Here is an 18,680-nt window from a genome sequence, read left to right on the forward strand (position 1 = left end):
TGAAGTAAACTCTTCATTATTAATGATGTAAGATAGAGGTGCGTGACTCCTTCCGCTCACCTCGTCCGCTCCTGCCCACGAACCGCAGGTCGTTAAAGCGGGCGACCTGGTTCTTCATCACCGCAGACGCGTTCCTAAGCTCCGCTGAGTAGTTCTCGTCGTTCCCCGCCATCACTGTGACCAAAGTCCCGTCGGGCACATCACCGAGTGCGACAACCTGTGAGAACACAACGCGGTCAACCTGGATCACCATGCTAAATAAACACAGACTACACCAAACCACATCCGGTGGAAGAAAAGAAAACGCACCATAAAACTAAAATATTACACCTGATTTCCAATTCATTAAAAAAAATGTTTTATATTTAAATATAAAATATTTGGGTCCAAATATAAAGGCCTATTGTGCTATAGGTGGGTTAAATTACATGGTGAGATGCTTCCTTGGAGCAAGCTTGCAATTGAAACAATATTTTAAGCTATGGAAATGACTTTTACATTTGATCGGCCAATATCCAAATCGCTTTTAAAAAGAATGTTAGCACATTTTAATAAATAAGAATACGACCTCAACAAGCATTTTTACATTTGGATGTGATACAATAAAATATATTTAGGCTATTTTACAAAACATTACACTTTTAGCCCGCGAATTCTATCACTTCCTGGTGTACAAATATAATTGATAACGTGCAGTGAAGCATCGTTTCATTGCTTCGAAATATGCAGATTTTATTCTGCACTGAAAGGCCTTTCAAAATAGCAATTTAATAATAACTAGTTTGTCAACTATAATTAATTAATTGTATTATTATCATTATTATTACTAAATTGTAATTATTTGTATTATGTTGTATGCTAATTGTTCCTTCATTGTATGTAGGCCTATTTGCAGTTCGTGCAAATCCAAACACTAGGCTGTGTAAATGTCATATTCAATTGGGTCAAATGCAACAAAAAAAAAGCTACTGCCAAGTTATCACTTTGGTAGGCCACTAGGATTTTCACAACTTGATTTAATTAAATTATTTATATTACATAACATGGATCTGCGTAAACTTTGTAATACTAATGCCAGTTTATGCCCTGTTGGCTATGTGAAGCTCAAGAAAACATAAAAATGGCATTTGACACTTGAGTTCAAATTATTCTGCGGTAGCAGTAATACATCATTAGGTCGTTCATTATTTTACAAGTGCCCATTTGTAATTAGTAATTTGCCTTACCTTGAAAGCCACAGGGAGTGTCTTGTTGCACCTCCAGTGTGAGGGCAGCACGGAGCAGAGGAAGTTTGGGCTGTCCGTCCGGACCAGTTCGCCAGCGTGGTCTGACAGGACGTCCACCACATTCCTGGCCTCGGGTCGTGTCCTCAGCGGTCCAGGGGTGCCCATGGTCCCGCTGCCGTCTCCAATCTTGCTGCAGGGGAACGACGTGGAGGGCGGTGTGAACCGTCTGGTGGTGGTAGGGTCTACGGGAATATGCATCACAACAGCTTGGGTCACGGCCACTTCTCTAGGGGTTTTGACGAGTGTTCGGGGCTCTTTTTTTTAATATGTATATTTTCTCGTTCTCTGACACTTGCTCCTTTGGTCTCGGCGAAGTCCAGTGGTTTACGCGATGATGTAGCTGAGCGCACGCAGCCCCCGGTTAATCTATCACGATGAGTCCTGGACTGTCCAGTGTGTGTAGTAGATGTCGTACCTTGCAGAGACGATACAGTTTAATGGTTGCGTGTTATATCATCTGCTCAGGATGTAGCTACCTGACAAACATCAAGTTGGTTTCTGTTTCCCACTGACTACAACAAAAACAAGAAACCGCAAACTCCGATCTAACCTCTTTCTCACTGTGCTCTGTTCTGGTTGCCTATGCTATGGCTCACTTTCTATTCTGCACTATTCAGCACTTGATGCGACGCCCCTCCACACTACAATTTTGGCCGCATATTAGAAAAATAAAGGTCTAAGGCAAACTATAAAATCCAGTCGTTTTTGCAATATTCACGGAAGCTGACGATTCGAGTGCTGCTTGTTTGCGCTTCAACTTCACAGCAGAATGTTCTCAATCTTGTTTCACCCTCGGTGACTGAATGAGCTCCTTCAATTGAATTATGCTCATCGAGTCTCGCCAAAGTAGGCTACAGTGTACTCAGTAATTCACAGTTCTCGACGCAGAGTTTGAGACGAAGAATTCCGATGGTTACACGCGGGCGTCAAGTGAAGAAGTTTCTTTTTATTCAATGATTTTTGTTCCTCGGTATCAAATGTCCTGCCACTTGCCACATATTATCCTTAATGAAACTGAAAAGTAAGTCGAGATCCCAAAACTATTTTCTTGTGAACTATTCTCTCTCTAGGTTGAAATAGGCGCTTGACTGAGTGGTGGTGCGAGAGTGAAGACTGCCGTGATATTATTTACTCAAGTCATTTTACTGTTTAGTGGTTGGAGTGTGCGGATGACTTCGACCAATGAGTCGCCTGGGTTGGGCTTTCTTTCATTAGACCAATCAACGTCTCCGGAATATAAGCGAAGTGAAGCGCTCTCTGCTTACTCTGTTATACTCACACGATATATTATTGACAGACTACGTATCTTGTGCTTTTCTACACTATGTGCTTAGTTGTTTTAATGTTTTGCACAGTTAGGCTAAATTTATACGTAAAATTACAGCAACTGTTCTCATGCATTCATTATAGTGTTGAAATTACATCCGGCATCGCGGCTGAATGGTGATGCTAAATAAAAGTTCGGCCTATTTGTTTATTGAAGATTTTAAAAAACGTCGTGTTATGATTGATCAGTCTTCCTTCTTTATGCCTATATATGACACCGGCAAAAACCTTCGAAGAAATAGAATCACATAATGCATTCTGCTTATATTAGCACATCACCGCAGTGTGTTTACATACAGTGTGAAAAGATAACAATAATTCAAGCTGGCGCATTAATTTGGTGACTGCAGAAGAGACATTTAGGGAAACATATATCATTCATATTTTGATGATAAGTAGGCCAGTCATATAATGTAGCGTAGGTCTACTTATGATATTGTTATGGGCTTATACTCACTATTAGCAAAATGTAGTTTTACTAAAATGAATAGGCTGCTACATCTGAATGCATAATTGTCAATCAACTGCAATGTGCTATTTATCATGTCAGGAGTTCATGCACCTTTCAAATGACATATGGTTGATCAATATGAGTTGTGAATTTGATATGATTTTCCCATTCTTGTCCCTGCAATTCACTCCTGCTTTTTTCAGAGAACATCAAAGGCATCTATGGATGAATGTGTTTGGTTTAGTATTATGTAAAATAGAGTAATAGGCTTGGGCTAGATTAAATGAACCGTAGTGCTGCTAGGGTTAGAGACCTATTGACATAATATGTGGAATTAGCAATATACTTTTTGTTCTCTTTCTTTTCCTTTTAAAATATCATATCCAGGGAAATGGGCTGAATTAGGCTAATGATGAGTACTATAAATAAATAATATTGGCCTCCATTTGACACAATATGCATAGTAGGTGCATCTTTGTAAATATAGCCTATATAATTACATATAATTGTCTTATCACTTTCATTCGATCACGCCAAATTGAAACTAATAGGCTTACATAACAACTACAATTGTGCCAAGTACAGTAGCCACAGGCAATTATTAATTGGAATTCCATCCATTAATAGGTTACTATGAACTGCACAAGAAACGACACACCCTGTTCACTCCTTCCCAGGCAATGATGGCTCGCAGGCGCTAGTTGGCGCAATTTGTCTTTGTCAAATGGACCTGCCTTCAGTACAGAGGGGGTCTGGATAGAGAAACGGCATTTATACCATCAGAGAAATGAGAAATAACAGCATATATACTATATACCTGCACCAAGACGAAAAAATGTGAGTCATAGACGACCTATTATCTATCACCTGTGTCGAACTTGCCGTTTTTTTGACGTTGAAAATTCATCAGAAATTGTACTCGGGATCCCAAATAATGACATTTACATTATTTTCTGAATTGATGTATAGGCTTCTAGGGGGAAGTAAAAATCACTCAAGCTTTATTCGTTTAATGTCACCTTTTACTTTCTAATGAAGTTATGAATAAATGTGTTGTTTTACTCCCATAGCCGATCATTTCGATTAAGGACGTGGATTTTGTTTTAGAATTTTGACTTTTTTCCACCGCAGGTGTATGGAGGGATATTTACCATTTTGTCCAACGCACAATAAATTATGGAATAAACAAATATATGACTGTATAGACCACATATCAAATAGCAGTTATTTAGTAAGCATACAAAAGTAAGCAAAAAACATTATGGAGATTACCTACAATCGCATTCGATATAGGCCTAGAGCACATATTAATACAAAATCCAAAATTAAAATGAAATGTCAAATATTTGTGGATAACTTGTTTTTTAAATCAAGAGGCATTTGATTGTTGGGGCTATTTTGTGGTGTTAAATGATCCATAGATGCACACAAACCACAAAGATATTAAAAACCGCTCCCATCAGAATTATGTCAGAAATGAATAACACAAAACACATCCAAGGATGGAATAAATACCTTGCAACGATTCATTGATGCAAGCTGTTACAATTTACCTCCCAAAGTGTGGATCTAAGGTCAATTTATTCACCTTCAATTTTCCAAAGTACTGTTTAGTTGCAGGCAGTAGGCTGTATATTATTGCGTTACTGAAGTGAATCCCCAATGCGATTACTAATGTAGGTTAATAGTGTTTGATATATAATTATCCATGACAATAATTAGACTACTCATAATAAGACTATTTAAATGTAAATTGAAATGTATTTTTCCCACTTATGTTGAATATACTAAGTGTGTGTGTGTGCGTGTTTGTTTGTGTGCGTGCGCGCGCGCGCGTGTAGCGCGTGTACGTTTCTTCTGTTGTTTTTTATTTTAGATAGTAAGGAAATTGTGGTAAGGAAGGGATGGGAGTGGGTTTAGATGTACCCTTCATTTTCTTTATTATACTGATGTCAGTCAGACAGATACGAAGCCAAAGTCTTGCGGGTAGAGTGGCGAGGGAGATGGGATGAGAAAATTATACACTCTTCACGCCTGCCAAGGCCGAGACCGTTAGAAGGGAAGCCATTTTAAATCATATTTTAACGACACGAATTGGCGCCAAACACATTGATAACAATTATCACACAGCCATTGTCTTTCTGAAGGCACTGTATAGACAGTATTCACACCCCTAGACTTTTTCCACATTTCGTTGTGTTACATATGGCCTGAATTTAAAATTGATTGCATTTAGATTTTTTAAATCACTGGCCTACACACAATACCACATAATGTCAAAATGTAATGATGTTTTTCGAAAATTGTACAAATTAATACAAATTAAAAAAAGCTGAAATGTCTTGAGTCAATAAGTATTCAACCCCTTTGTTATGGCAAGCCTGAATAAGTTCAGGAGTAAAAATGTGCTTAACAAGTCACATAGTAAGTTGTTTGGACTCACTCAGTGTGCAATAATAGTGTTTAACATGATTTTTTAAATGACTACCTCATCTCTGCTACTCTGTACCCCACACATACAATTATCTGTAAGGTCCCTCAGTCAAGCAGTGAATTTCAACTCAACCACAAATTCCAGGGTGATTTTCCAATGCCTTGTAAAGAAGGTCACCTATTGGTAGATGGGTAAAAAAATAAAGCAGACATTGAATATCCCTTTGAGCATGGTGAAGTTATTAATTACACGTTGGCTGTTGTATCAATACACCCAGTCACTACAAAGATACAGGTGTCCTTCCTAACTCAGTTGCCAGAGAGGAAGGAAATAGCTCAGGGATTTCACCATGAGGCCAATGGGGACTTTAAAACAGTTACAGTTTAATGGCTGTGAAAGGAGAAAACTGAGGATGGATCAACAACATTGTAGTTACTCCACAATACTAACCTACATGACAGTGAAAAGAAGGAAGCCTGTACAGCAGTTTTTCCCAAACTCGGTCCTCAGGACCCCAAGGGGTGCACGTTTAGTTTTTTGCCCTATCACTACACAGCTGATTCAAATAATGAACTCATTATCAAGCTTTAATTATTTGAATCTGCTGTGTAATACTAGGGCAAAAACCAAAACGTGCACCCTTTGGAGTCCCCAGGAGCGAGTTTGGGAAACGCTGCGTACAGAATAAAAATATTCAAAAACATGCACTAAAGTAAAACGGCAAAAAAATGTGTCAAATAGATTTACTTTATGTCCTGAATACAAAGCATTATGTTTGTGGCAAATACAACACATAACTGAGTACCACTGTTCATGTTTTCAAATATGGTGGTGTATGCATCATGTTATAGGTCTGCTTGCCATTTATTTGCAAGGACTATGAAGTTTTTTAGGATAAAAATGTACGGAATAGAACTAATCACAGGCAAAATCCTAGAGGAAAACCTGGTTCAGTCTCCTTTCTAGCAGATACTGGGAGACAAATGCACATTTCAGCTGGACAATAACCTAAAACACAAGACCAAATATATAATAGAATTGATTACCAACATGAATGTTCCTGAGTTGACTAGTTTTTTTTTTTTTAATCGGCTTGAAAATCTATGGCAAGACTTGAAAATGGCTGTCTAGCTATGATCAACAACCAACTTGACAGAGCTTGAATAATTTTTTAAAGAATAATGTGCAAATATTGTACTATCCAGGTGTTCAAATCTCTTCGAGACTTGCCCAGCAAGACTGATTCTAACATGTATTGACTCAGTGGGTTGACTACTTGTCTAATCAAGATATATTAGTGTTTTATTTTTCATAGATATATTTTTACAAATGTTAGAATGACAATTTAATCAATTTTAATGCCACTTTGTAACACAACAAAATTGGGTTTGAATACTTTCTGAAGGCACTTCTGCTAGGCGGTTGTCTAGAGTGCAGACTGCATAGTGATGTGAGCCCTCAACGGGGTGAGCTGTCAGCAAACCTGTTTCTTTACGAAGAGAGAAAATTCTTAATTGCCAAATGACCTCAAAGATCAAGGCCTGTGGCTTTTGGCTTTTGGAGAACAAGGGACATTTGTCTAAAACAGGTCGTTCTTCTAATTATAAACTCATATGCCTAATATCTTCTGAGTTTCTATCTGAGTAGTTAGAAAGTCACTATTCAACCAACTGTTGAATATAATAATAACATCTTAAAATGTAAATGCTATATGATCTCAAAATGTAGGCTAAATTAGCTGAAGCTGCAGGGTGCATATTTCAGGACCTCATGTCTTCAAAAGTATCGCCTATCATTGTTCGCTATTTTGAGGCAATGAAAGAACTAAAGTGGGACAATGACATTGGCGACATTTCAGTCATCCTTCTGCCTCCATTTATTATTAATATATGACCACACGACCAGCTACCCTGCGCAGCGGTAACACGCGCTTCGGGTTCCTGTCATATTTATACTCCTACATTGCAACACGCAGTTTCTATAGTTTCAGCCACACAGACTCTGAGGACGTAGCCTGTCGTGCCTCTGAACGATTTTTAATGATCCAAGTGGGTTAAGCTCAACCGAACGCAGAACTCCAGGAGGATGTCTAACCCCAGACCCACCTCACGCAGACGCTAGACTAGTTTTTACCCTCTACTTTTAAAACCCAGAGTTTTCAGCCCTAGCCTCTATAGGCCCAGTCAAAACACTACATGCCTCCAGTTTGGAAAGAGTTTGGGGGGTTAGAGTAAGAATGGTTAGGGAGAGCTCCAACCAAAATGAATAGATTCCCATTTAAGTTTCCTCCTTTAAATCATACAACAACTCTTACTGTGAACTGTGCACTGGCATATAAACCTCCAGCCCTTCTGTCCCCCTCTGTTTTCAAGAACTTAGGACCATATTACCATCAAGGTTTTCAGAAGAGAAATCACAGGAGAAAGCATCACACTTTCAGCCCTTTCATTCCCATGTTTTCAAATTAGCGTACTCAGGCCTGCCTTGCCCTGCAGTCGCCAACCAACACCCCAAACCATGGAAGATCAAGGGGAGTGGCAAAGTTTTCTTCCTCTCCATTTTCATATGGTTTGGCTAATAATGAGACAGAATGTAAAAGCTAATAGTTTGAATATCATCCCCATTAGCTGAGAAACCCACACAAGCCTTTGAGGTGTAAACCTATACCCAACGCTATCATGCCCGCCACCCAGCCATATCTCCCATGGCTGATGTCACTTTAAAGAGGCTTTGATGGGGAGACACTTTCAGATATGTGAGGAGATACAAAAGTGAAATGTTCATTCTCGATATGTATATGAATAACCACATAAATACACAAGCTATTTTCAGGCGTGTGCACATGTGCCATTGGAGGGGATCTTTTCTTTTGAAAAAGTGGGCTATGGGGCAATTAGAAATAGTTTGAGGTTAAATGATGACATAAGACAAAGATTTCTATCTTTAGCGGCTGTGGCGGTCGCACATTTCTGTACATTCACAAATTACAGGGCGAGTCTGGCCCTCAACCCACCGAACGCATTCCTTCCGAAAAGTGTCTGCTCGAATTTCAGCCGGGGGTTTTCTGCTCAGTGGAAATATGAGTGTTCTGAATGGACGACTCCTATGAAATGAAGTTTTATTCCTCTCGGATTAAATGAGCTCTACATTTGGGATCAGGGTATTTTTTTGTACCAATGATGAATTCTGTGGTATAGTTGAAATGCCAGAGCTGTTTACCCGTTGTCGTTTTTGAAATGCAGTTTGCTATGAAATGGACTTCTGCTGCTTGATATGACAAGAGTGTCAGTGATTAGTCTTCCAAGCATGACGTAAGTCATCAAAGCATTCTGTCCCTCGTCCCAAAGCCAAATCATATTCTAGCATTTGGATGTTTACACACAGACTATAGAGAGACTTTTAGAAGTAATCCTTCACAGAGAAACTGGGTTTAAGATTGTTTCATTTTGTATGGGGATTCTGATCTCCGATTGCTGATGTTTTCTCAAATGATGATTATATAATGTGTCAGCACATTGCAGTTGGTGGTCATTGTTGTCCATTATGATGTAGACCAGCAAATAGGAACCACATTGCTAGTTTTTATCATACCTTCTCAGATCTAAAGTGTTAGCCAATTACTCCTTCATCATACAATGTTCCATTTAGCTGCCTCAGATACGAGCACCACTACTCCTTTATTGAGATTACACAATCTTTCTTTTCTAATTACTTTAAACTAATTTGGGGTAAATCACAAATTGAATACTGTAGGCCTTCACTTGAGTATATGCATGTGATTCATGAGAAAGTCACGGTCTCATTGGGGATCCGTTTAGGCAGTCAGAATATATATCCCATAAACTGATGAATGAGCCTGTAACATTTCCAAAACCAGCCGCTAATTACTATGTAAGCATGACGAGCTGAAATAGTGCAGTCGCAGAGATAGACAACCAGCACATTCAGCTCATTCATCTTTAATCCACAGCCTACATGTTTTAAAAGGTGCGGAGTGTAGCCAAGGGCTTATTAAAGTAAAATAATGGCGGCTGGGGTTGTCTCTGTCTTGTCTCTGGGCCTTACAGCTAGCTACAGTAAATGAGTGAAGACATTGGTTGCGATGAAGAGGCCACTCAGATCACTGTTTTCAACACACTCCGAGACATTTGACATTTAACTCTCAGCACTTGAGAGAGAAATAGGACAAACACCAAATTGCAAGCAGAATTCTGCAAAAATATCCGCGGTATACAATGTAAAACACCAAATAATGCACGCAGAGCAGAATTAGGCCCATGCCCGCTAATTATCAAAATCCAGAAAAGAGACGTTAAATTCTGCAACCACCTAAAAGGTAGCGATTCCCAAACCTTTAATAACAAAGCCATCACATACAGAGAGATGAACCTGGAGAAGAGTCCCCTAAGCAAGCTGGTCCTGGGGCTCTGTTCACAAACACAAACACACCCTACAGAGCCCCAGGACAGCAACACAATTAGGCCCAACACATGAGAAAACAAAAAGATAATTACTTGACACACTGGAAAGAATTAACAAAAAAACAGAGCAAACTAGAATGCTATTTGGCCCTAATCAGAGAGTACACAGTGGCAGAATACCTGACCACTGTGACTGACCCAAACTTAAGGAAAGTTTTGACTATGTACAGACTCAGTGAGCATAGCCTTGCTATTGAGAAAGGCCACCGTAGGCAGACCTAGCTCTCAAGAGAAGACAGGCTATGTGCACTCTGCCCACAAAATGAGGTGGAATTTGAGTTGCACTTCCCAACCTCCTGCCAAATGTATGACTGTCACGACTTCTACCGAAGGTAGCTCCTCTCCCTGTTCGGGCGGCGCTCGGTGGTCAGCGTCGCCGGTCTACTAGCCATCACCGATCACTTTTTCCTTTTCTGTTTTGTTTTGTCTTTGGTTCTGTTTCACACCTGGTTTCCTTTGCTTTCATTTCTGTGTGTTTATATTTACCCTGTTGCCTGCCTAGGTTTGTGCGGGATTTGTCTTTCATTGTGATGTGCTCGGTGAGGTTATGCTGTTCTTTGTTTTCACGGATTCTTAAGAGTGTTATTGTCGGAACTTTGTTTGTTCCTCCGTGCGTTTGTGCGGGTTCTCTGTTGTCGAGGGCGTTGTACCTTTTTTGATTGTGCCATTCTTGTGTTGGTGGACTTTCCTATTAAAGTACACCTCTCAGACATCTCTGCTCTCCTGCGCCTGACTCCTACACCTACCTCCTAAACGCAACACTATCACAATGACCATATTAGAGACACATATTTCCCTCAGATTACACAGATCTACAAATAATTATAAAAACAAACCAAATTTGGATAAACTCCCATATCTATTGGGTGAAATACCACAGTGTGCCATCACAGCAGCAATATTTGTGAGCTGTTGCCACAAGAAAAGGGCAACCAGTGAAGAACAAACACCATTGTAAATATAACTCATATTTATGTTTATTTATTTGACCTTTTGTACTTTAACTATTTACACATAATATGACATTTGTAGTGTCTTTATTCTTTTGGAACTTTTGTGAGTGTAATGTTTACTATGATTTTTTTTTGTTTATTATCTAGTTCACTTGCTTTGACAATGTTAACATATGTTTACCATGTCAATAAAGCCCATGTCCCATGTTAATAAAGAGAGAGAGAGACGAGAGAGAGAGAGGGAGCCTCTCCTCTAGAGGGGGCTGCTGCAGACGTGACTAGGGGTGAGGTGACTGTATGTTCTGTTGTACTAGTACTCATATACTCTCCCTCTGATACACCCTAGCATGTGTCCAATTCTTCTAAAGGCTGCACTAAACCAGACAAAAAAGTACTACACTATAACGATTGCATAATAATTCAATTTGGTAGCATGAAAATTATAGGTATACAAAGATCAATTGACTTGTCGGTAGTGTGACCTCACATTGACATGCTTTATCAATACCAGATCAAATATGTTGTGTAAGAAATAGTTTCAAGTGGTGCGTGTTTGATTTGAAGGTTTAGATCAGGGTGTAGGGTTTACTCCGTGGTTAGACCCCACCCCTGTCACCCCTGTCCTTTAGTAGCAGTTCAAGGGGACACCTCCAGGCCTGCCCTGAGGACTCTCTCTGTGAACTCTCATGTCACCATTGGTCCGCCCTCACACATCATCTGTCGGGTACACTCGCTCCACGATGACAGTTAGAAGGCTGTGATGTGGTTATGCATGGTGTTTATTCATTGGAAAGCCACTAAGAGTACCATTGGATGATAAAGTCACGAAAAGAGCTGTGTTATTATAGGAGCACGTTTGGTTGAGTTTTGATCCAGTTGGTTGCGTGTGAGTTGTGGGCCCTTTCTTGCCGAGCTAGCGGATCCAGGATGATGTATTGTTGAGGGCAGTAGACTGATGACCTGACCTGAAGGTTGCCTCATCCACTCCGTTATACTGCCACGTCTGATTAGGCTTTGAACCATGTTTTGTATACATTGACGTCATTTTGTAATTGGTAAATCATACACTTCAACTTCTGCACTCTGCAAACTTGAAGAGACTTGTTTATCCTCCAATAGGAATATTTAGCTTCATGGTGAAGTAGCTGATTGTATTTAGAGTGATCCTTACTTGGCCCTAACTGTCCATGACCTTAGTCTCTAAATGTGTCTCATGAATGCACCAACTCATCCATCGTTTGAGGTTTTTTAGTATGACTTGTAATCATTTCTCTTTTTTCTTTGTCTCTTTGTCTGTCTAGAAGTTTGTCTGTCTGTGCAGGCACCCATCCCAGTGTTTCTTCCTCTCTCTGGTGAGTTCTTCTGATGCAAGGAAGGCAATCTGTAATCTGTAGTAATTGCATGTTGCAGAAAAACATTTTTCCGCTGTGGTAATCGCTGCAATATGTGCCTCGGCATTGCCAAAGTGACAGCAGCCCCACCCCCACCCCCAACACACAGACACACACACACCCCCGACTGGCTGACTCACTCTGGCTAGCCTCAGCCAACTGTGTCCGGCTACAGGAGCCGTGATCCTAGCCTCCTCTGGATGGGGGAGATACGGTAGACAGACGGCTGTAGAATACAGAGGAACTAACTGGCAGGCAGCACACCTGTGGCAGCAGCAGCATCACTCTACATTCACCTTCAGCAGCAGATTTATAGTTCCTCCCAGTGACAGTTTAACTGCCATTCCACACCACTGCCAGAGCCGTGCCGGAGCCAGATCACAGCTCCAGCTAGCCTCAGCTACCACACGCAGGCTGAGGCCATGGCCAGGGAACCGCTTGGGACAGGGAGGCAGCTCCAATTCTATGTCTGTGTGGTAGAGTTTTCAGAATGTGTTTTGTTGCGCATCGCACAAATAGGCTAAAAGGATATTATGAACATACCGATATTCTATTTCTTTGACAGTTATTCTTGCGACCAAATTCCCTTTAGTTACTTTCCTTAAAATTTGCTTTGCTTAATCATTGTTAATAGGCATAATTGAGCCACTGGTGAGGAATTCTGTGAATCGAGCTAAGGTCAGATAAAGGTAGATATGTCTGCTGCTTCGGGCTATTGCTGGGCTGTTGATGCATGTTTATCAAGCCATCGTCCACCACTCCACCACCCCACCACTCTAAAACTCCAACACTCCACCACTAACACTCCACCACTCTAAACTTCACCACTCTAACACTCCACCACTAACATTCTACCACTAACACTCCACCACTCTAACACTCTAACACTCCACCACTCTAAACTTCACCACTCTAACACTCCACCACTAACATTCTACCACTGACACTCCACCACTCTAACACTCTAACACTCCACCATTAACATTCTACCACTAACACTCCACCACTCCACCACTAACATTCTACCATTAACACACCAACACTCTAACACTCGAACACTCCACCACTCCACCACTAACATTCTACTAATAACACTCAACCACTCTAAAACTCCACCACTCTAACGCTCCACCACTAACATTCTACCACTAACACTCCACCACTCCACCACTAACATTCTACCACTAACACTCCACCACTCTAACACTCTAATGCTCCACCACTAACATTCTACTAATAACACTCCACCACTCCACCACTAACATTCTACTATTAACACTCCAACACTCTAATAGTCCACCATTCTAAAACTCCACCACTCCACCACTAACATTCTACTACTAACACTCCACCACTCGAACACTCCACCACTCGACCATTAACATTCTACCATTAACACTCCAACACTCTAATAGTCCACCATTCTAAAACTCCACCACTCCACCACTAACATTCGACTACTAACACTCCACCACTCTAACACTCCATCACTCTAACACTCCACCACTCTAAAACTCCACCACTCTAAAACTCCACCACAGTAACACTCCACCACTACCATTCTACTAATAACACTCCACCACTCTAACATTCCACCACTCTAAAACTCCACCACTCTAAATCTCCATCACTCTAACACTCCACCACTAACATTCTACCACTAACACTCCATCACTCTAACACTCCACCACTAACATTCTACCACTAACACTCCACCACTCCACCACCCCACCACAGTAACACTCCACCACTCCACCACTAAAATTCTACTACTAACACTCCACACTCCAACACTCTAACACTCCAACACTCTAAAGCTCCACCACTCTAACACTCCACCACTCCACCTCGCCACCACTAACATTCTACTACTAACACTCCACCACTCTAACACTCCATCACTAACACTCCACCACTCTAACACTCAACCACTCTAAAACTCAACCACTCTAACACTCCAGCACTCCACCAGTAACATTCTACTACTAACACTCCACCACTCTAACACTCCACCACTAACATTCTACCACTAACACTCCACCACTCTAACACTCCACCACTCTAACACTCCACCACTCTGACATTCCATCACTATAACACTCCACCACTCTAACACTCCACCACTCTACCACTCTACCACTCTACCACTCTACCACTCAACCACTCTAACACTCCAGCACTCTACCACTAACATTCTACTACTAACACTCCACCACTCTAACACTCCACCACTCTAACACTCCACCACTCGGACACTCCACCACTCTGACATTCCACCACTCTAACACTCCACCACTCTAAAACTCCACCACTCCACCACTCATAAACTCCACCACTCTAAAACTCCACCACTCTAACACTCCACCATTCCACCACTAACATTCTACTACTAACACTCCACCAATCTAACACTCCACCACTCTAACACTCCACCACTCTAACACTCCACCACTCTAACACTCCATCACTCTAACACTCCACCACTCCACCACTAACATTCTACTAATAACACTCCACCACTCTAACATTCCATCACTCTAACACTCCACCACTCTAACACTCCACCACTCCACCACCCCACCACAGTAACACTCCACCACTCTAACACTCCACCACTCTAACACTCCAAATCAGTAACACTCCACCACTCTAACACTCCACCACTCTGACATTCCATCACTATAACACTCCACCACTCTAACACTCCACCACTCTACCACTCTACCACTCTACCACTCAACCACTCTAACACTCCAGCACTCTACCACTAACATTCTACTACTAACACTCCACCACTCTAACACTCCACCACTCTAACACTCCACCACTCGGACACTCCACCACTCTGACATTCCACCACTCTAACACTCCACCACTCTAAAACTCCACCACTCCACCACTCATAAACTCCACCACTCTAAAACTCCACCACTCTAACACTCCACCATTCCACCACTAACATTCTACTACTAACACTCCACCAATCTAACACTCCACCACTCTAACACTCCACCACTCTAACACTCCACCACTCTAACACTCCACCACTCCACCACCCCACCACAGTAACACTCCACCACTCTAACACTCCACCATTCCACCACTAACATTCTACTACTAACACTCCACCAATCTAACACTCCACCACTCTAACACTCCACCACTCTAACACTCCACCACTCCACCACCCCACCACAGTAACACTCCACCACTCTAACACTCCACCACTCTAACACTCCAAATCAGTAACACTCCACCACACTAACACTCCACCACACTAACACTCCACCAACACTAACACTCCACCACACTAACACTCCACCACTCCAAAACTCCACCACTCTAAAACTCCACCACTCTAACACTCCACCACACTAACACTAACACTCCACCACACTAACGCTCCACCACTCCAAAACTCCACCACTCTGAAACTCCACCACTCTAAAACTCCACCACTTTAACACTCCACCACTAACATTCTACTACTAACACTCTACCACTCTAACACTCCACAACTCCACCATTCCACCACACTAACACTCCACCACTCCACCACTCTACCACACTAACACTCCACCACACTAACACTACACCACTCTAACACTCCATCACTCTAACATTCCATCACTCTAACACTCCACCACTCTAACACTCCACCACTCCACCACCCCACCACAGTAACACTCCACCACTCTAACACTCCACCACTCTAACACTCCAAATCAGTAACACTCCACCACACTAACACTCCACCACACTAACACTCCACCACACTAACACTCCACCACTCCAAAACTCCACCACTCTAAAACTCCACCACTCTAACACTCCACCACACTAACACTAACACTCCACCACACTAACACTCCACCACACTAACACTCCACCATTCTAAAACTCCACCACTCTAACACTCCACCACTCTAACACTCCACCACTAACATTCTACTACTAACACTCTACCACTCTAACACTCCACAACTCCACCATTCCACCACACTAACACTCCACCACTCCACCACTCTACCACACTAACACTCCACCACACTAACACTACACCACTCTAACACTCCACCACTCTAAAACTCCACCACTCTAACACTCCACCCCACTAACACTCCACCACTCTGACACTCCACCACTCTGACACTCCACCACTCTGACACTCCACCACTAACACTCCACCACTAACACTCCACCACTTTAACACTCCACCACTCTAACACTAACATTCTACTACTAACACTCCACCACTCTAAAACTCCACCACTCTAACATTTCACCACTCTAACACTCCACAACTCCACCATTCCACCACACTAACACTCCACCACTCTACCACACTAACACTAACACTCCACCACACTAACACTCCACCACACTAACACTCCACCATTCTAAAACTCCACCACTCTAACACTCCACCACTCTAACACTCCACCACTAACATTCTACTACTAACACTCTACCACTCTAACACTCCACAACTCCACCATTCCACCACACTAACACTCCACCACTCCACCACTCTACCACACTAACACTCCACCACACTAACACTACACCACTCTAACACTCCACCACTCTAAAACTCCACCACTCTAACACTCCACCCCACTAACACTCCACCACTCTGACACTCCACCACTCTGACACTCCACCACTCTGACACTCCACCACTAACACTCCACCACTAACACTCCACCACTTTAACACTCCACCACTCTAACACTAACATTCTACTACTAACACTCCACCACTCTAAAACTCCACCACTCTAACATTTCACCACTCTAACACTCCACAACTCCACCATTCCACCACACTAACACTCCACCACTCTACCACACTAACACTCCACCACACTAACACTCCACCACTCTAACACTCCACCACTCTAAAACTCCACCACTCTAACACTCCACCCCACTAACACTCCACCACTATAACACTCCACCACTCTGACACTCCACCACTAACACTCCATCACTAACACTCCACCACTCTAACACTCCACCACTCTAACACTAACATTCTACTACTAACACTCCACCACTCTAACACCCCACCACTTCACCACTCTAAAACTCCACCACTCTAAAACTCCACAACTCTAACACTCCACCGCTCCAACCCTCCACCACTCCACCACACTAACACTCCACCACACTAACACTCCACCACTCTAACACTCCCCCACTCTGACACTCCACCACTAACACTCCACCACTCTGACACTCCACCACTAACACTCCACCACTCTAACACTCCACCACTCTAACACTCCACCACTCCACCACTAACATTCTACTACTAACACTCCACCACTCTAACACTCAACCACTCTAACACTCCACCACTCCACCAGTAACATTCTACTACAAACACTCCACCACTCTAAAACTCCACCACACTAACACTCAACCACTCTAACACTCCACCACTCCACCAGTAACATTCTACTACTAACACTCCACCACTCTAAAACTCCACCACACTACCACTCTACCACACTAACACTCAACCACTCTAACACTCCACCACTCTAAAACTCCACCACACTAACACTCAACCACTCTAACACTCCACCACTCCACCAGTAACATTCTACTACTAACACTCCACCACTCTAAAACTCCACCACACTACCACTCTACCACACTAACACTCAACCACTCTAACACTCCACCACTCTAAAACTCCACCACTAACGTTCTACTACTAACACTCCACCACACTAACACTCCACCACACTAACACTCCACCACTCTCACACTCAACACTCTAACACTCACACTAACACTCTAAACTCCACCACTCCACCACTCATAAACTCCACCACTCTAAAACTCCACCACTCTAACACTCCACCATTCCACCACTAACATTCTACTACTAACACTCCACCAATCTAACACTCCACCACTCTAACACTCCACCACTCTAACACTCCACCACTCTAACACTCCATCACTCTAACACTCCACCACTCCACCACTAACATTCTACTAATAACACTCCACCACTCTAACATTCCATCACTCTAACACTCCACCACTCTAACACTCCACCACTCCACCACCCCACCACAGTAACACTCCACCACTCTAACACTCCACCACTCTAACACTCCAAATCAGTAACACTCCACCACTCTAACACTCCACCACTCTGACATTCCATCACTATAACACTCCACCACTCTAACACTCCACCACTCTACCACTCTACCACTCTACCACTCAACCACTCTAACACTCCAGCACTCTACCACTAACATTCTACTACTAACACTCCACCACTCTAACACTCCACCACTCTAACACTCCACCACTCGGACACTCCACCACTCTGA

The 18,680-nt window shown here is 42.3% G+C and overlaps 1 protein-coding gene across 4 annotated transcripts in view; it reads right to left on the reverse strand.

Annotated features, from left to right (window-relative positions):
• The window catches only part of LOC110505435 (runt-related transcription factor 3), a 76,693-nt gene that overhangs the window by 37,235 nt on the left and 20,778 nt on the right, over positions 1 to 18,680 (reverse strand). For all 4 annotated transcript variants that reach the window (XM_036962235.2, XM_036962236.2, XM_036962234.2 and 1 more), the window contains exons 3-4: positions 1,227 to 1,468; positions 61 to 217 (exon numbers count right to left, since the gene is read on the reverse strand). In XM_036962235.2, coding sequence (XP_036818130.1) covers positions 61 to 217; positions 1,227 to 1,468 — 399 coding nt within the window. The remainder of the gene's footprint in view (positions 1 to 60; positions 218 to 1,226; positions 1,469 to 18,680) is intronic.

Source organism: Oncorhynchus mykiss, chromosome 25 (assembly GCF_057628025.1).
Source record: "Oncorhynchus mykiss isolate SJ-2025 chromosome 25, ASM5762802v1, whole genome shotgun sequence".
In the NCBI taxonomy this organism is placed as follows: Eukaryota; Metazoa; Chordata; class Actinopteri; order Salmoniformes; family Salmonidae; genus Oncorhynchus; species Oncorhynchus mykiss.